The 20535-nt window shown below is 36.2% G+C and overlaps 1 protein-coding gene across 2 annotated transcripts; it reads left to right on the forward strand.

Moving 5' to 3' along the window:
- The first annotated feature begins 16807 nt into the window (after positions 1 to 16807).
- On the forward strand, positions 16808 to 20484 carry LOC140990438 (probable arabinosyltransferase ARAD1). Of its 2 annotated transcripts, XM_073460119.1 has the most exons (9): positions 16808 to 17362; positions 17558 to 17731; positions 18392 to 18549; positions 18637 to 18778; positions 18945 to 19060; positions 19150 to 19288; positions 19562 to 19672; positions 19872 to 19940; positions 20236 to 20484. In XM_073460119.1, exons 1-9 carry the CDS (start codon positions 16853 to 16855, stop codon positions 20365 to 20367), a joined length of 1551 nt encoding a protein of 516 aa, XP_073316220.1. In that variant the 5' UTR covers positions 16808 to 16852; the 3' UTR covers positions 20368 to 20484. The 2 variants fall into 2 exon arrangements, with proteins under 2 accessions (XP_073316220.1, XP_073316221.1); XM_073460120.1 differs by lacking the exon at positions 17558 to 17731.
- Positions 20485 to 20535: the final 51 nt, after the last annotated feature.

The following is a 20535-nucleotide window of genomic DNA, read 5'->3' on the forward strand; positions in this document are numbered from 1 at the left end:
AAATGATTATGTAGCTTTTGAATCTAGCAGTGCATAGGTTGCTACGCCTTGAATGATAATCCTCCATGGGGCAAAAACGTCTTTTTAAATCTTTTCGTGTTGAAGCTTAAGGAATTTCTATCATTAATTTCCCAAGGTTATGTGAAGATTACGTGTTGAACTTAAGCATTTCTCGAAAAATTTCATTTTATCCCTTCAAATTTTCTCAAAATTTGCAATTTAGTCCCCAAAGTTTCGAATATTTACAATTTGTTCCTTAATACTTTTGAAAATTTACATTTTGGTCCCTTAAATTTTTCGGTAATTGCATTAAAGTCCCTTAACTTCCGGATAATTTCAATTTAGTCCTTGAACTTTTTGAAAATTACAATCTTGCCCCAAAAGTTTCGAAAATTGCACAATGACCCCTCCATAAATTCGAAACCGTTACAAACCCTTAATTATGATTTTTCTTTAAATTTTTGGCCATGAAACTTTTTATTTGGAATTATTACATCCTTTACATAAAATAAGGCTAAAAAATCAATACCAATTCTGTGGTTTCTAAAATCATATTTTGATTTCCAACTAAGGTAGAGCATGCAACCTAATTTTCTACTAGGTTAATCTTGATCCCAATTCAATTATAATAACCATTTTAACATTTCATGCAGTAAAAGCAATATAAAAATGTTAAATGACTAGGTTGCCCGTGATAAGAGTCGTGTCTGGCTCCTCTTCTGCTTTCTCTGCGTTCATCACATATGCTCGTCCCACAATAGGTGCATTTTTGTTTTAGCAATCAGCAGCTTTGTGCCCTTCTTCCTTGCATATGAAGCTAAAAGATCCCCACATGCATTTGCCAAAGTGAAAGCAATTGCACTCCTTGCATGGTTGCCTATCAATAGGCTTTGGTGTTCAAAGATTTGGTGGCTTTTGTGGTTTGCTTCTTGCCTTGACCTTGGGCTTTTGAGGCCCTTGAGGTCTAGGAGGACACGTGTACAACTTCTTATTTGGCTGCGAATTATGTTGGTGTTGTTGTCTCTTGTGCTGCATCTCAAAATCAATGTCTTTCAAAGATTGCTCAAATTGAAATGCATCATCATCATCACATTATTTCGTATGGAAGGTCGTAAACCATCTATGAAATGTCTAAGCTTCTCCGCAGCATCCCTCGCAATAAGGTGTACAAAGTGGCAACCCCTATCAAATTTCCTTACATATTCAGCAACAGCAGCGTCTCCCCGACGGAGAGTCATAAATTCTCTCTTCAATCGCCCTCGCACATCCGCAGTGAAATACTTGTCATAGAAGATCTCCTTGAATCGAGCCCAAGTAAGTGTAGAAAGATTAATACCGTACTCGGCTCCTTCCCACCATAAAGAAGCGTCGTCCCTAAACATGTGAGTAGCACACCTCACACGATCAGCATCCCTCATATTTAAGTAGCGAAAATGCACCTCAAGTGCTCGAATCCATGCCTCCGCAGCAAACGGGCCTGTGGTGCCAGAAAATTCCTTCGACTCTAGCCTTCGGAACTGATCATACATATCATGCTGTGGCCTAGGTGCCTGCTGTAATTGTTGCTCGAATAAACGAGCCATCCCCTCTAATGCACGTGTAGAAGCATCCCTATTAGGAGGCATTAGCATTATGATCCTCAGTGGTCTCTGTCTGTCTATCAATAAGTGTGCGTCTAGGAGGCATTATATCTGAATTTTTCCAAATTCTAACGTAACCTACATGCATTTAAATCTAAGTTTTCTAATCATGTAACATATTATAATCCATTTTAGCAATTTAAGCATATAAATCATATATTCTCAAAAAGCTAGTAAACATGTGACGTAAACATATAATTCATGTAATCATGCAGGTAGGAACATAAAAATCCTATAAAGCATGTAAACTTACAAATTGCGGCTTGACGACTGAGCTTCCCGGCACTGATGGTGGCACAACCCTTTACAGAACCATTGCTCTGATATCAACTGAAACGTCCACTACTCGTTTTCTTTAAAAGTACTGGAAATTTTTATTTTTTTAAACACCCACTAACATTCGGCCGAAAACCCATACAAATATATAAAATATTTTGACACCGTTTTTAAAATAAAACAACCAACTAATAATTGAAAATCAAAGAGAAAAGTCAAAACGTGAAATCGTCAAACGTTTTACCAAACCTTAAAAGCAAAAATTTGAAAAGTATAGCTCATACTATCACTTATCAAAATAATAAATAAATAGTCGTAAAATCTTTAAAATAAATCATAAACGTAAGTGCGGAAAAATAGAAGCGTTGGTCTTCGGGTCATGTGCACCTCCAGTCAAGTCAGATCAATCATCAAGACCTCCACTACCCTCAACATCATACACACCTGCATCGATCACACCTAGTGAGTCTAAAGACTTAACACACCATAATTTTGATAACAACATGATACATATACAGATCACATACAACAGTGAAAAATACTTGTACTTAAAATAACATTTCTTGGAGATGAATAAAATTAACATAAACCTTTTCGTATCATCATCAACATGTCCATATTAATATTATCATCAGCATATTCATATACATATTATAATCAACATATATGTATTCTTTTTTTCCTTTCGTTGAATTCAGATCGTTAACTGTGACTTTCGTCTTCGTCTACGTGTTGGGAGATAGATCCATCTATATGTAACCACAGTACTGGACGGCGGGGACATCAGCGACACTCTCACCCATCAACTGAGTCTTGACCTTACGTATTAACATATCATCGTATTCGTATCAATGTAAATACGATAGTCGGGCTCCCACTGGGACATTCTCCCTCACGATATCTCCAACATATCATCGTATTAGTCACAATTACTTCACTTCCTTCAATGTTTCGTATTCTCATCACTTTATAAAAATTAAACATGCATGTAACGTTTTTTTTCAAACCAAACATGCAACATATCTTTTAGTGTCCATAATAAAATATAAAAATCCATAAACATTTTAACATAGTAAAATACATAAACATTTAAAATAAACATTTTAACATATTAAAATCCATAAACATTTAAAATAAACATTTTAACATATAAAACAGCATTCTGAGCACTGTCATGGAGTTTACTAATTTTCGAGTGTAAAATTACCGTTTTACCCCTGACGTAAAATTTCACGCTTTGGAGATTTTCTTAATTCCATTGAGTCTAACATGTCTCAAATAATTATTTAAGCTTAAATTAATTTTCTCTAATTTTATTTAGCTTAAATACAAGACTTTTCAATTAATCCTTAATTATTCGTTTTTTAATGCGTTTTAATCCCGAATTAATTCAAACTTTAATATAAAATTTTTAAATTAAAAACTTAGACTTTTTATATTATTTTAGCCCTCGTGAACCACGACTCGACCCCCGTGAGCCATGTTTCGAATTCTTTTGTTCCATGAGAACCCTAACCGAGCGCCTATACTACCTCTCAAGCCACCTTCTTTTTTTCTCGAGCCAAGCTCGGACCACCCTGAGCCAAATTCAAGCCAGCCCCTCTATGGACCCTACTAGACCCTTAGAACCCCTTGGACATGAACCCAAGCTCCAACCGAAGCCCCAACAATCTGAAGAGCAGTGGCCGAGACTCCTTAGGACACTAGGACACTTCGACTCGCCTAGGAATCTAACCCCTGGACCAGCCCCAAGCCCATACCCATTTGCACCCTCTTAGGACCCTCAGGACCTAACTTAGACTAGCCCTGACCGCCCTGTATGAGCCACAACCCACCGCGCACAACTGCACCCTCGCACTAGGGCTCGGGAAGAGTCCTAGCTTGCTAGGACTCCTTCCCAGCCGCTGTGCTCGAGTCCTAGCATGGCTAGGACTCCTATACTGACCCAACCACGTCCCAAGCCAGCCCTGGTTGAGCCAAAGCCGAGCCATGCATGGTTGTTCCCTCAAAATCGTACCCTTGACAATACAACGTTTTATTTTTGTTCCAGCTTGTTATTATTCTCGTGCACCCTATTACAGTGTCTCTAAGGACTCCTAGACTTAAATAAAAACAACCCATGTTGATCCTTATTCATGGCAGCCCCTTCATGTAAATAATTATCAAGTTTTTGATGAAAAAATCATACTTTAAACACATGTATATGCATAAAAACAAAATAAATAAAAAGGTGAACATGTTTTTCATGCAAATCATAAACAAATACATATTAGGGTTTGATATATGAGAAAAGAAAGAATTATGGCGTGACTTTGCGTATTTTACACACGTATATACGTTGACGATGGAAGAACGACGACGAACGACCTTGGCTTGATTCTCCCTTGAAGAATTCGAACTTTTCCTTGATTGATGCTTGTGTGTGTGTGTGTGTGTGTGTGGTGTATTGAGAGAAGTGTTTGTGTGTGCTAGGAGAGTGAGGCGTGGGTTTTGAGTAGGTTATGGGAGGGTTTTGCATACTATATAGTTAATAAAATACTAACCAAGCACTAATTGCTAGCTTAGACCCATTAACAATATTTAATAGGTCCACTTAGCCCATTAATGTTTAATTAAAATATATTCTGTTTAGGAAAGTTTGTGAAATTATTAGCCGGATTGCCAACACGTTCGTATTTTTGTTGAAAATCCAACACCGATAAAATTTACATCCCGGCATATAAAATCACCTCAAAACTCTTTATTTTCAAAAATAGAAAAAGCATCAATCATATTTTAAATACTTAAAAACAATTATTTAATAAAAACATTTTTCATTTTTCAGCCATCAGCCTCCGTTCCTCGATCGCAACTCGAACAACCCTTAAAAATATATTTTAATGCATGTACGTAGAAAAACTACTAAAAAATCATATAAACATGTCACCTAATCAGTTTAGCAATTAAAATCAATTAATTAACAATTTTTCATATTCCCTAGATTTGCATGCAGTTGGATTACGTTGTCTTAATTTTGGACCTTACAATTCCCTTTTCATTTGAAACTTGTTAGATTTTTTGTTTCTTTCCCTTCAGGGAATCTATGTCGGGTCTCTGTCTTCTTCGAGCCTCCACATCATTTAGCAAAATAGACGCATGACCATTCTCTTGCGAGTCTGCTATCTCCGACCGTCTCTCCTGCCCCTTCTAGTGTCGGGAATTTTAGCTTCATGTGGTATGTGGATGCAGTGGCGCGAAACAGATTGAGACCTGGACGGCCAAGGATCACGTGGTAAGCCGAGGGGGCTTTCACCACTATGAACTTCACCATTTTTGTGCTCCGCCGCGGCTAAGATCCCAAGGATATGGGTAGAGCGATTTCTCCAATTGCTTCAACTATTTCTTCGGCAAAACCGACGAGGGGAGTATTCACTTGCGTTAATTGCACATTACTCAGATCCAATTTTTGGAATGCCCCATGAAAAATGATATCTGCAGAGCTTCTTGAGTCCATTAATATTTTCTTTACCCAAAAGTTAGAAATTGTGGCGGAAATGATTAAGGCGTCAATGTGTTCCCCCCGAGAGGCTTCCAAGTCCTCTTCTCCAAAAAACACTTCTTCATCTTTCATTGATATCTCGTTAATCGACTGAGTTACAGCTAAGCGTGAGGAATTTTGATCACGTCTTGCGGCACGCGTGATATTTTTTCTTGCATTGTTTGAATCACCACAGGCGGGCCCTTCCGGTTATAACAGATATTATGTAACTTCCCGAAAATTTGAAGGTTCACATAAACAACATGCATGCAAGTTATTAAATTTCTTTTGTATTTATTAAATTGTTTTAATGCATTAAATGCATGTGTATTTCATGAATTTGTGTTTTAATTCATGGTTTATTTAAAGTTTCATGCATTAAGATTTTAAGTTGCATTTCGCGTTCGAACAAGGAACGGAGACCGGGGATATTCAGTAAAAATATTTTTATTGAATAATTATTTTTAATTATTTAATATGAGGTGTTTTTAAGTATGATTTTAAAAATTGGGTCTTGGTTGGGTATTTTTATCCGTCAGGTTATATTTTTAGCCGGTACGCAAATTTTAGCGAGTCATTGGACTTTTTGAGGGCTCGGGCAATAGTTTTAAAAACTTACCAAAACAAAATATTTTTTGAGATTGTGTTTGGACTTACCAATATTATTACTGATATTTGTATGAATGCATGAGGATTTATTTCGGCTAGTTGAAGCTTCGGTTTTATGCAAGAATTGACATGAATATGCATTCTTTTTGTTAAAAACTCACGTGTTCTTATATATGTCCAAGGGGTTGCCGGTTTTTGTGTTTCTAAGGGATGTACACGATGATGAGAGGGTGTCAATAGGCTGGAGTCGATGGTTAGATGGGGTAAGTCGAGGGTCGATCATTTTTTTTTGTTGAAGTTTGTCACAAAACCTATCACCCTCGGTTATTTTGAATTCTACAACTTATAGTTTGGTTTTTCTGGAAATGTGTTCAACATATGATTTGTAGTACTCAGTGTTATATTCGATTCAATAGTAAATTCGTAATTTTTTGATAAGAAATTAGGGAGGTATGATTTTTGCCGTAAAGTCGCAATGCAAGAATTGACATGAATATGCATTCTTTTTGTTAAAAACTCACGTGTTCTTATATATGTCCAAGGGGTTGCCGGTTTTTGTGTTTCTAAGGGATGTACACGATGATGAGAGGGTGTCAATAGGCTGGAGTCGATGGTTAGATGGGGTAAGTCAAGGGTCGATCATTTTTTTTTTGTTGAAGTTTGTCACAAAACCTATCACCCTCGGTTATTTTGAATTCTACAACTTATAGTTTGATTTTCTGGAAATGTGTTCAACATATGGTTTGTAGTACTCAGTGTTATATTCGATTCAATAGTAAATTCGTAATTTTTTGATAAGAAAGCTGTGAATTTATGTGTCACAAAACCCGTCACCCTCGGTTATTTTGAATTCTGCGACTTGCAAGTTAGTTTTTTGGAAATGTGTTCAACATATGATTTGTAGCACTCCGTGTTATCTTCGATTTGATAGCAAATTCATAATTTTTTGATAAGAAATGAGAGAGATATTATTTTTAACGTAAAATCGCTCAAGCTGTGAAAATTGTGTGCATACGCTGGATATTTCCAGCAGCCTTTGGGCTTGTTTCGTGGGTCATAAGTGGTCTAGAATGCGTTGTTTATAGGCTGGTCATCTAGGTTTAAGTCACGGTTTAAGTTGGAAAAATTTTGGTTAAGTTTCGGGTTGATTCAGGCTAAAACCGGGACTCCGGTCTAAGTTTTAAAACGAATCGGTTAAGTTTTGAAATGAGATTGAGTTTACGTCTAAGAAATTCTTATAAATATGTTTTGGAATGTTTTAAGGACTTTAGTAAGCTTCGGGTCGAAATGTTGTGGTCCAAGGTTAAAACGGTCATTTTGGGGAGTCGAGATTTTTGTCCTGGCAGCGCCATGAGCACAAATTTATCATGTTTTAAATGTATATGTTATCACGAATACGACTTTTTATCAAATTATGAAAATACGTTGCATGCTTGATTTTAAAGAAAATTTACGTATATGCATGATTTTGATAAATGATGAAAATGATGATGTTTTTGAAATATAGGAGTTGGTTGTGACTGACGACATGTATACGATGATATGATTGGAGATATCGTGAGGGAAAAAGCCCCAGAAGGAGCCCGTTTACAGGAGAAGGCCCCAGAGGTATCCCGACAATTGTATTTCCATTGATATGATATGATGATATGATAGGCCAAGGCTTAGTTGACGGGTGAGAGTGTCGCTGATGTCCCCGCCATCCGGTACCGTGGTTATGCGTAGATGGATCCATCGAATAGAGCTGATACGAAAGTCACAACTAATGAACTGAATTAGATTAAAGAAAATGTATACGTATATGATGATATGATGAGACATGTTTTGACACGTTATGCTATTCTATGACATGTTTACGTTATGCTTTTAAGATCATGAAATGTATGTTGATTACAGTATTTTTCATTGTTGCATGTTATGTATATGTATTTGTTATAACATTACAGGTGTGTTGAATCTTTAGACTCACTAAGTGTGAATGATGCGGGTGAGCATATCGATGAGGAGTTTGGAGGCGTCGAAGACTGAGTAGGCTGAGCTGGGGGTGCACTGGATAACCCGAGGGCCTTGCGTTCTTCCGCATATTATGTTTACGAGACATGGTTTTAAGAAATATAGTTAAATGTTTTGAATCTTGGTTTACGTTGTTGATTTCATTTTAAGATTTAACTAAATGCAGTTATTTTTATTTAGAGGTTGGATGACCTTTTAAAAGCTTGTTCAATATTTAAATATTTTTGAGCGTGTGTATTTTCCGCCTTAGGTTTTAAAAGAAAAAAAAAAGTTCAGTAGAATTTTAAAATGAGCAAACGTTTCATATTATACCTCATGTGGGCATGTGCTCCTCCCTCTGCTTGGGTTTTTTGCCCCTCTCGCCCCGTTCTCGTTGCTGCTCGCTTGGGCGGTTGTCATTAGGACGCTTGTTGCCTCTCTATTGACGGCGGAATATATCCACATAGTCACCTAAATATCCTCGTTTGATCAACTTTTCTATCTCAGTCCGTAGACTGAAACAATCTTCAGTGGAATGACCTTTATCTTTGTGGAAACGACAGTATTTGTCAAATTTCTGATGCGTAGGATTTTTTTTTCATCGGGCGCGGGGGTTGCAGTAAACCTCGCTGCTCTGCTACTACCAGTATGTCTGACAAGCGTGCCTTTAAGGGAGTGTACTGGAGTCTCAGACTTTGGGCTGTTCGTTTTTCCTCCCTATTTGTCCATTCCGGTCTCTGTTCTTCCCTTCTTCTTTTCCCTAAGTATCGTGGTTCGATGGCCTCTTCAATGCGTATATGTTTTTTGGCTCTTTCTAACAATTCCTCTAGAGTGTTTGGGGGCTTTCCAGCTATAGATTCCTTGAATTTTCGATGGCGGAGGTTCTGCTGCATTATTCCAGCTAACATTGGGTATTTCTTGTTGATAGAGGATTGATAGAGAAAACACTGAGTTAGTTGCTCCAAGCTACCTATGTTCCTGGAGGGAGCTTGTTGAACCAAGTAAGCGCAAGACCAGATAGCGTAGTTCGGAAGATTTTGCAGTAAGCGGCCTCACTAATATCGTACAAATCTGCCTTCGCATAGAATTTGTCGAGATGATCTTGCGGGTTGCCCATTCCCTCATACTCTGGCAAGTTGGGTATTTTCACTCCCACTGGTACCGACTCAGCTAAGATGGCAATGGTAAAAAGGCTAAGCCGTGCAAGTAAAATGGCCAACCGGCTGTCTTGTTCATTCAAAGTGTGAGATCCTTGTGCGTAAGTGTGGAGCGAGATACTTTCACTCCGTGGAAGGGGCGATGTGTACGGCCATCTAATTCATCTTCCTTGCATGTTTCATCATTGCGTCTTTGGGGTTATGGGAAGTCGAATGATCGTTGGGAGTTGTTTCACCAGTATCAGTGCGTGGATGATGTACGAGTATCTGGGCCACTGCTTCAGCTGCTGCGCGAGTGGCTGTCTCTTCCATCATGGCTTTTAGCTCTTCTTGGGTGATGAGCATCTCTGACTGCGAATGATTAATAGGCGGGTGTCTCTCACCCCGAACGTTGCGAGAGGTGTGTGAACGAGTGTGCATCCTCGAGTGACAAAGTGACTATTTTCCCACGGATGGTACCAAGCTGTTGCAGCTAAAATTAATGAGTCGTATAGACTGCGGACGCAAGATCCGATTGGTCAGTAAACTGATCCACTTCGCAGGTAACTGAGCTCACCTTGCTGGTAAACGGATCCACATAACCAATAGACAGTTAATTTGCGGGGCATCACTTGCGTCACGAACACTTGTTAAGTGGGCGTCGGGAGGGTTCTCGGCCTAGACACTCCGACGCTCACGTCAGTAAGAAGTTCAAAGAAAACTCAGAGAACTACAGAACTTTTATAAAAATGATAGCATACCTTGAATTGTCCGAAAATTCCTCAATTTGTAAATTTTTAAGAGCGTCTAATGGGCTTGAGCTTCTGCAAACATAATCAATATTTTGGACCTCAATAGTGCTAAACTCAATTGATTTTATTAACCCAACAAATAATTGGTCTGATACCAATCAAAAATTAAATAAGCTCTAATACTACTAAAATAATAATTTTAACAAATTTCAAAATAAAAAATAATCATATATATATATATATATATATATATGTTGTGAAAAAGTAAAAATTTACGGTAAAAAAGTAAAAATCTCAAACTCTCAAAATTATCACACTACACACTTTATAATATTTTTCTCTCAACTCAATTGTGATTTTCTTCACAAATGAGAGATCTATTTATAGAAAATTTTTACAAATAATCCAAAAATAAAATACATCATTACCTACATCATCACACACTAATTTTCAATATTCAACACCTAATTTTACCTAATTTTCAACATTCAACATTCACATTTTCAACACAAATATTTAACACATTTTTAAATAATTTTTCAACACTCCCCCTTGTGATGATGATCATAATGATTGTATACATTACGTGTTTTTATACTGCCTCGTTAAAAACCTTACTAGGAAAAACCCATTGGGATAAAAACCATAGTAAGGGAAAAAGAGTGCAGTCACGTAAACTCCCCCTCATGTTGACACGAACAATTCTTCACAAATTTCGTAGATTGCGCATCCCAATATTATATATGTGCTTTCTGAATATTGTCGTAGGAAGTGCCTTTGTGAAGAGATCTGATGAGTTTTCACTTGATTGAATGTGACGAACATCAATACATTTATTCTTCTCAAGCTCCTTGGTGAATGCGAAGAACTTAGGAGGAATATGTTTAGTTCTGTCGCTTTTTATGTATCCTTCTTTCATTTGAGCAACACATGCAGCATTATCTTCATATAGTATCACAGGCTTCTCGTCGAATGATAATCCGCATGAGATTTGGATATGTTGAGTCATTGATTTTAACCACACACATTCACGGCTTGCTTCATGTAGTGCAATAATCTCGGCATGATTTGATGAAGTTGTTACAAGTGTTTGTTTCTGTGAACGCCAAGAAATTGCAGTGCCTCCACGAGTAAATACATATCCAGTTTGAGAACGTGCTTTGTGTGGATCAGATAAGTATCCAGCATCGGCATAACCAATTATACTTGGATTAGCATCTTTTGAATACAAAAGTCCCAAGTCTGTCGTTCCTCGTAGATAACGGAATATATGTTTAATTCCGTTCCAATGTCTCTTTGTTGGATATGTGCTAAATCTTGCCAATAAATTTACGGCAAAAGATATATCAGGCCTTGTACAATTTGTAAGATACATAAGGGCACCGATAGCACTTAGATATGGTACTTCTGGACCAAGAATATCTTCATCATCTTCACATGGACGGAATGGATCCTTTTCTATGTTTAATGATCTAACAACCATTGGAGTACTTAAAGGATTTGATTTGTCCATATTAAAACGTTTAAGGATCTTTTCTGTATAATTTGTCTGGTGAACAAATATTCCACATTCTTTTTGTTCAATTTGTAAACCCAGACAATACTTGGTTTTTCCAAGATCCTTCATTTCAAATTCTTCTTTCAAGTATGACACAACTTCTTGAATTTCCTTATTTGTTCCAATGATGTTTAAATCATCAACATATACAGCAATAATTACGCATCCGGATGTTGTTTTCTTAATGAAAACACAAGGGCATATTGAATTATTTACATATCCCTTTTTCATCAAGTGATCACTTAGCCTATTATACCACATTCTGCCGGATTGCTTCAACCCATATAATGATCTTAGTAATTTCACAGAATAACATTCTCTGGGTTTTGAACTTTGTGCTTCAGGCATCTTAAATCCTTCAGGGATTTTCATATATATATTACTATCAAGTGATCCATATAAGTAGGCTGTAACAACATCCATAAGACGCATTTCTAAATTTTCAGATACTGCCAAGCTAATCAAATACCGAAACGTAATTGCATCCATCACAGGAGAATACGTTTCTTCATAATCAATTCCAGGCCTTTGAGAAAAACCTTGTGCAACAAGTCGAGCTTTATATCTTACTATTTCATTTTTCTCATTTCGCTTTCGAATAAAAACCCATTTGTATCCAACAGGTTTTACACCTTCAGGTGTAAGGACTATAGGTCCAAAAACATTACGTTTATTTAGCGAATCCAATTCAACCTGGATGGCATCTTTCCATTTTATCCAATCCTGCCGATTTTTACATTCACCAAAAGATTTTGGTTCATGATCTTCATTATCATTTATGATGTCGATTGCCACATTATAAGAAAATATATCATCAATTTCTTCTATATCTTTTCGGTTCCATATTTTTCCAGTATTAATATAATTGATAGAGATTTCATGATTCTCGTCAGTTTGTGGTTCTGACAAAACATTTTCATCATCATGTGTTTCTTCAGGAACATCATTCTCTATTTTGTGATCATTATGTGTTTCTTCAGGAACATCATTCTCTATTTTGTGATCATTGTGTTTCTCTATGAATTTTCTTTTTCGAGGATTTTTATCCTTGGAACCAACTGGCCTTCCACGCTTCAGGCGTTTAATGACATCATGACTATCTTCAATTTGTTTCTTCGGAATTTCAATTCGAGCAGGGGCATTTGCAGCATGTATATATGATTTAGTTACCCCTTTTGTGTCTGCAAATGCATCTGGTATTTGATTTGCTATTCTTTGCAAGTGCACAATTTGCTGTACATCTTTTTCACATTGTTTTGTTCTTGGATCCAGATGTAACAATGATGATACATACCATGTAATTTCTTTTTCGGTATGTTTCTGTTCTCCCCCTAACATTGGGAAGATTTCCTCATTAAAATGACAATCAGCAAAACGTGCTGTGAACACGTCGCCTGTCTGTGGTTCAAGATATCGAATGATCGATGGACTATCATAACCAATATAAATTCCAATCTTTCTTTGAGGTCCCATTTTCTTTCGTTGAGGTGGTGCAATAGGCACATACACCATACATCCAAAAATTCTCAGATGAGAAATGTCTGGTTCTTTACCAAATGCAAGCTGCAATGGGGAGTATTTATGATATGCACTTGGTCTGATGCGAATTAATGAAGCAGCATGTAAAATTGCATGTCCCCATATAGAAATAGGGAGCTTTGTTTTCATAATCATTGGTCTAGCAATCATTTGCAGACGTTTAATCAATGATTCAGCCAATCCATTTTGAGTATGTACATGAGCAACAGGATGCTCAACAATGATTCCCATAGACATACAATAATCATTGAAAGTCTGGGAAGTAAATTCACCAGCATTATCAAGTCTAATTTTCTTGATTGTATAATCGGGAAATTGATTCCTCAATTTTATTATTTGAGCAAGTAATCTTGCAAATGCAACATTTCGAGTTGACAATAAACATACATGTGACCATCTGCTGGAGGCATCAATCAATACCATAAAGTATCTGAATGGTCCACATGGTGGATGGATTGGTCCACAAATATCACCCTGAATACGTTCAAGAAACATTGGTGATTCAGTTTGGATTTTGGCTGGTGATGGTCTTATAATAAGTTTTCCAAGAGAACATGCTTTACATTGAAACTTATTATTCTGAAAGATCTTCTGGTCTTTCAATGGATGACCATGTGTATTTTCTATAATTCTTCGCATCATTGTTGAACCAGGATGTCCTAATCGATCATGCCAATTGGTTAATATTGAAGAATTATCAATTACCATGTTTGATTCAATGGGACGTATATGTGTATAATGCAATCCAGTAGGGAGCATTGGTAGTTTTTCAATCACATATTTCTTTCCTGATTTATATGTGGTAAGACACATATATTTCTCATTCCCTTCATTCATTGTTTGAGTATCATACCCATGGGAATATATATCATTAAAACTCAACAAATTTCTTTTCGATTGTGGTGAATATAAAGCATCATTGATCAAAAATTTTGTACCATTAGGTAACAAAAATTGTGCTTTACCACATCCTTTAATCAAGTCTACAGGACCTGATATTGTATTCACCGTTGTTTTTGTTGGTTTTAGTTCCAAGAAATATCTTTTATCTCGGAGGATAGTGTGCGTTGTACCACTATCGGGTATGCAAACTTCAGCTTTGCTCATAGCATTTTCCATATTTGAACTTCAAAAAATATGCAATGAAAAAAAATTAATGACAATACATATTTAAATATAACACATATCATAATTGTACAATAAAACATTATCATATAAATACATGAAAAATAAATTATTGTACATTTATATTCTACCACTATATTGTTCATTTTCAGAGAAATCATTGAGAAAATCTGCAGCATCAATATTGTTCATTTCTATCCCACCAACATATTGATCATTTCCAGAGAAATCATTCATAAAATCAGCAGCATCAAAATGAGTTGAATCACTCAAACGGTCACTTCGCTCAGTGAAGTTGGTCTCCTTTTCTTTCCCCTTTATCGATTCTTTATAAAGTTTGCAAAGATGCTCAGGGGCTCGACAAATACGAGACCAATGTCCTGGAGTGCCGCATCTGAAACAAGAACTTTCAAATCTTTTCGAGTGATTTTCATTAACACTCATGTTTTCTTGATGCCTTTTCTGTGGATGGTTTGGGACGTTATTTTGAGATGAGTTATAGAAATAACTATCTCGATTATTTTCAAAACCACGGCCGCGTCCACGACCACGACCACTTCCACGTCCACGTCCACGTCCACGACCACGACCACGACCTCGATTTTGTCCTCGACCAAAATCTTGTCTGTAACTTTGATTTTGGTTTCCAGGTTTAAATTCATTTTTGCTTACAGCATTTACTTCTGGAAATGCTGTTGATCCAGTGGGTCGGGACTGATGATTTCTCATTAATAGCTCGTTGTTCTTTTCCGCCACAAGAAGACAGGCGATGAGTTCAGAATATCTCGCAAATCCACGCACTCTATATTGTTGCTGTAGTGTTATATTTGATGCGTGAAACGTGGAAAATGTTTTTTCAAGCATTTCCGATTCTGTAACCTCATGTCCACAAAATTTTAACTGCGAGATTATTCTATACATCGCTGAATTGTAATCACTGACTTTTTTAAAGTCTTGGAATCTTAACATATTCCATTCATCACGGGCGGTCGGAAGTATAACTTCCCTTATATGTTCAAATCTCTCTTTTAATCCTTTCCACAGAGCCATGGGATCTTTTTCGATGAGATATTCACATTTTAAACCTTCATCAAGGTGTCGTCGTAAAAATATTATAGCTTTTGCTTTTTCTTGTGATGAAGATATACCATTTTCTTTAATGGTCTCGCTTAGACCCAATGACTCAAGATGCATTTCTACATCAAGAGTCCATGGCATATAGTTTTTCCCAGTAATATCAAGAGCGATGAATTCGAGCTTTGCCAAGTTTGCCATGGTGGTACTAAAAATTACGATGCATTTTATTAGTTAATGAATATTGCAATACAAAGTAATGGATAAACAACAAGTACAAGTATTCGTAAAAATAAAGAAAACACACGAGGAGGATATTCTCCGATAAATACAAGACTGGTGAGTATGATAACCAAAATAATTAAAAATAACCTCGTGAAAGCCATCTTCTTTTTTTCTTCGAAAATTTGATGAAGAATAATTTTTAGAGAAGAAGAGAAAGTTGGAGTGATTGAATGTATTTGTGAGATTGTATTTATAGAGCAAAAACTAGCCGTTTTGTTACCGTTTATTACCGTTGGTGTATAAGAAAATAAATGTATGTATTTGTATAATTTTATGGTAATAATATGGTGTATATAATATTAGTCATATTTAAATAATTATGTATATCATATCACATTATTATAATTAGGTGTCATAAGTTATTTTGTTTAAAAAACCTTATAGGCTTTTATACTTGTCGTATCCCTTACCGGGAGTGTGGGATGTCGTCTTAACATCCTCCCAGGATTTATAACAAGTTTTTGAAAAAATTATTTTTATTATTTCTAACAATAACATTATATTATATATTACATATATAAACAATAAATAAATAACAGTAAAATAAATATTATTACTTTTGTTACCTTTTTCTTCTGTTCGGAGCTTGGAAAAATATGGAGGACTTTTAGAGCTTCGTGCTGATAACGTGTTGTGAAAAAGTAAAAATTTACGGTAAAAAAGTAAAAATCTCAAACTCTCAAAATTATCACACTACACACTTTATAATATTTTTCTCTCAACTCAATTGTGATTTTCTTCACAAATGAGAGATCTATTTATAGAAAATTTTTACAAATAATCCAAAAATAAAATACATCATTACCTACATCATCACACACTAATTTTCAATATTCAACACCTAATTTTACCTAATTTTCAACATTCAACATTCACATTTTCAACACAAATATTTAACACATTTTTAAATAATTTTTCAACAATATATATATATATATATTAAAAAGATTGTGAACCATACAACCAATTTTGATCCATAAAACGATTTTTGTCTTTTTATATAAGATGGCCAACATGTTTATATAAATAAACTATAAGATCATGCTTGATATAATTGAATAAATTAATATTGAAATGAAATAAAAGTAGTATATATATTCACTTTTTATAATCAGTGCCGAAAAATAAAATGAATATAACTTATATACACTTTTGCCCCTAAAACTTTATTACGAATAATGGTAAAAAAAAAAATTACAGTTACTATTTAAATAATAATTTATTTTTGTTTGAATTGATGTTTACATGATAATGGATTATGTTTCTTGTTAAATTAATTAATTAAATTCATAATCATTCATATGAGAATGACGATGACGGCGGAGTCCCATTGATTCAGCCCCCGGGAAATGGCCGGTAGACACCACTCCGCCTCCACCTCCGCCTCTGCATCCGGCGGAATCAAATCCCGTCGTTCCCCATTTCTCTACTTCTTGATCTCTCTGTTTTTTCTCTCCCTCCTCTTCTACATCTTCACCTCCTCGTCATCCCCATCCTCCACTCTCTCACACGACACGGTCTACGTCGCTCCAAACCCTAACGCCGACTATTCATTTGTTTCCTCACTTCAAAAGTTCCTAGCTAACGTGAAATCCTCTACGGCTCCCGATGACACTGTTAGTGGCAATGTCACAGAGCAGCAAGTCAAGATTTTTGATGATTTGATCGCGCTTAACGAGGAAAAAAGGCTCTATGGAGGTGAAAATTGGTTCTATCCGTTGTCTCCACCTCTCAAGGTTTACGTCTACGATATGCCCTCGAAATTCACCTACGATTTACTCCGGTTGTTTCAAAGTACTTACAAAGACACTACTACTGTCACTTCTAATGGCAGTCCCGTCCATCGATTGATCGAGCAAGTGAGTACACTTCATTTTATATAGCTGCAAAAAGCTTGGGATGTGTGTAAGAAATACTAACATTCGAATAAAAATAGATCTTTATTAGTTTAATTTCCGATCTAATGCTCCGAATGTGCGACAAGTATTCTTATTCTCTCTTGTTTGCCGTATGCTGTGTTAGTGTCTTTTTTGATGATTTGTTTGTTGCCGTAGCATTCTGTTGATTACTGGTTGTGGGCCGATTTGATAGCGCCGGAGACGGAAAGATTATTGAAGAATGTCGTGAGAGTTCATAAACATGAGGAGGCTGACTTGTTTTACATTCCGTTCTTCACGACGATTAGCTTTTTCTTGCTTGAGAAGCAAGAGTGCAAGGCACTTTACAGGGTGTGAGTGTGTTTCCAAATGTCTTGTTCTTTAGATTTTTATTAAATTTACATGGTCATGAAGCATGCTGGAGCTCTTTGGATGGTTCGTTATTTTAGGCGTTTTCATTGGTTTGTACCTGTCATTGATCATGAACTACCAAAAAAAGCTTTCTATAGTGAGATCCATTTCTGGGATGAAATTTAGTGAACTTATTTTCATTACCATGTTGTGATACATTTGTTTTTTGTCAACTCCCCTGTGATGGGTAGTGTCAATAATGGCTGCTTGCTCTGGCTTCTTAAATTGAGGCCACATTGAAGCCACCGTATGCCTTAAGCTCTGTGGAAGAAGTTATAAGATTCTGGATTATCAAAATTTTCAGTTGTTATTGCATGTGATAATGACAAAAAGTTAGTCCTCCAGGTGCTGGAATTTTTTCTTAATTATAATGCTATTTAATTGTATGTATCATGAATCTAACAATTGTAAATGCCTTTTTTATAACATGGATGTGAAATGGGTTGAGTTAAGGGGTCTAAGAAAGATTTTTGCCTTTTCCATGTCACTTTCTGTATTAGCATCTCAGGTACAGATCAAGAATGTTATCAGAATAATTGATTAACGTATAGCAGTTGAGTTATCATCTAGAAAATTTAATTAATCAATCTGTCTATGTAGGAAGCTCTGAAGTGGGTAACAGAACAACCAGCTTGGAAGAGATCTGAGGGTAGAGATCACATCCTTCCAGTTCATCATCCCTGGTCATTTAAATCTGTTCGAAAGTCTATGAAGAATGCAATCTGGCTCCTTCCTGATATGGATTCAACAGGAAATTGGTGATAATATGCCTGAAGCTCTTCATTGTCCCAAATATGTTATGTCGATTTGTGGGTGCATTTATGTGACTGTTTCTGGCATTGCAGGTATAAACCAGGACAAGTTTACCTTGAGAAAGACGTGATACTTCCATATGTTCCCAATGTTGATGTGTGTGATTCAAAATGTTTGTCAGAAGCAAAGAGAACAACACTTCTGTTTTTTCGTGGGAGGCTGAAAAGAAATGCTGTGAGCTCTGCTTAACCATCCTCACTAGTGACTTTTTTTAGTTGTCTGGGTCTTCATATTGGGAGCTTGTCGCAAAATATAAGGCTTGTTCATGGGGAGACAGACACGAGGGTTTTAGCAATGAATATTTTGTTGAATTAAGTGTTGTTTCTTATTTTGATTCCAGGGTGGGAAAATTCGTGCTAAACTTGTAACAGAACTCACTGGCGCTAATGATGTGATAATAGAGGAGGGTACTGCAGGAGAGGGAGGAAAGGCTGCAGCTCAGATTGGCATGCAGAAGTATAATTTAGTTCAGTGATACAATTGCTTTGTCATTATTCCTGCAAAACTGAATTATCTTATCTATGCTTTTTCTTCCTATTGACCAGGTCTACCTTTTGCCTTAATCCAGCAGGCGACACTCCTTCATCTGCTAGGTTGTTTGATGCAATTGTCAGTGGGTGCATCCCTGTTATTGTTAGCGATGAACTGGAGCTTCCCTTTGAAGGAATTCTTGACTATCGCAAGGTATATACCTTTTTTATGGATGTCTGACTGTACAAGTTATTAACTCTCTCACCTGTGATTTTTGCTGTCAAAGTTCAGAATTGAGTTGGCATTTGTTTCAACACATTTTATGCATTCACTAGGTAATTTGAGAAAGTTGTTTACAGGGTATTTTGTAAGATATAAAGTTAATTCCATGGGGATAAAACAGTGTATAACTTGTGATTCTGATCAGTGATAAAATACAGTTATTAGCTTTTTTGTTTGATAGCGAAGCTGATGTTTCTGTGACAGATAGCTGTATTTGTCGATTCTAGCGATGTGATGCAGCCTGGATGGCTCTTATCATTTTTAAGAAGCATTCCTCGCACACAAATTAGAGAGATGCAAATGAATCTAGCTAAGGTATGTGCCTGTGCATTTCATGAATCACATACTGTTTGTGAATCTTGTTTCAACTTCGTGCAATCTTAACCTGATTCATTAGAATTATTATGTACCCTTTTATATTAAGAATCAACCTTAATGATTGTACACATTTTTCTAGAGATTTTTAGGTTTCATTGGTTTCAAATCGAGACTGATTATTTTTCATATATTTCAGCACTCGAAGCATTTTTTATATTCCCATCCGGCATTGCCAATGGGTCCGGAAGACTTGGTTTGGAGAATGGTTTGTCCCTCTATCATTGATTTCCCTAAATATATCGCCAGTTTGCGTATAGTGTTGTTTTCGATCTGTACGATTTCAGTTCTTAATTGCCCTGGTGAAAAAATTAGGATGATGAAATAGAAAATCACTGTCTTGCTGCTGAAGCCATACAGATGTTGAACAATATAGAACAGTGACTCCAAATGTTTTATCATCCTTGCTGAAAATTTGTCCACATTGAGTGAACTTGTAGCACTTTTTTGAATTCACTCACTTGAAGTGTATCGTTCATCTAAGATATTATCCTTTTGCACAGATCGCAGGAAAGTTGCTAAACATAAAGCTTTACGTGCGAAGATCCCAACGTGTAGTGAAAGGATCTAGAAGCCTATGTACTTGTGACTGCAGGCATCCCAATATTACTAGCAGCACGATACCTTTCTCCTAGTTGTCATTACAGATACTTCCTAAAATATCTAATTTTCATTTTTCTTTTTGCTTTTTTCTTATCCCTGATACTAGCTTCCTGTTTTATGTTATCGTTTGTTGCCCTTGTGCCATTTCACTTGTTACTTCTGAACTAGAATGTTTGACCTCATTCTTTTTGGATAGATTT

The sequence above is a fragment of the Primulina huaijiensis genome, chromosome 12 (assembly GCF_012295235.1).
Source record: "Primulina huaijiensis isolate GDHJ02 chromosome 12, ASM1229523v2, whole genome shotgun sequence".
NCBI classification, from domain to species: domain Eukaryota; kingdom Viridiplantae; phylum Streptophyta; class Magnoliopsida; order Lamiales; family Gesneriaceae; genus Primulina; species Primulina huaijiensis.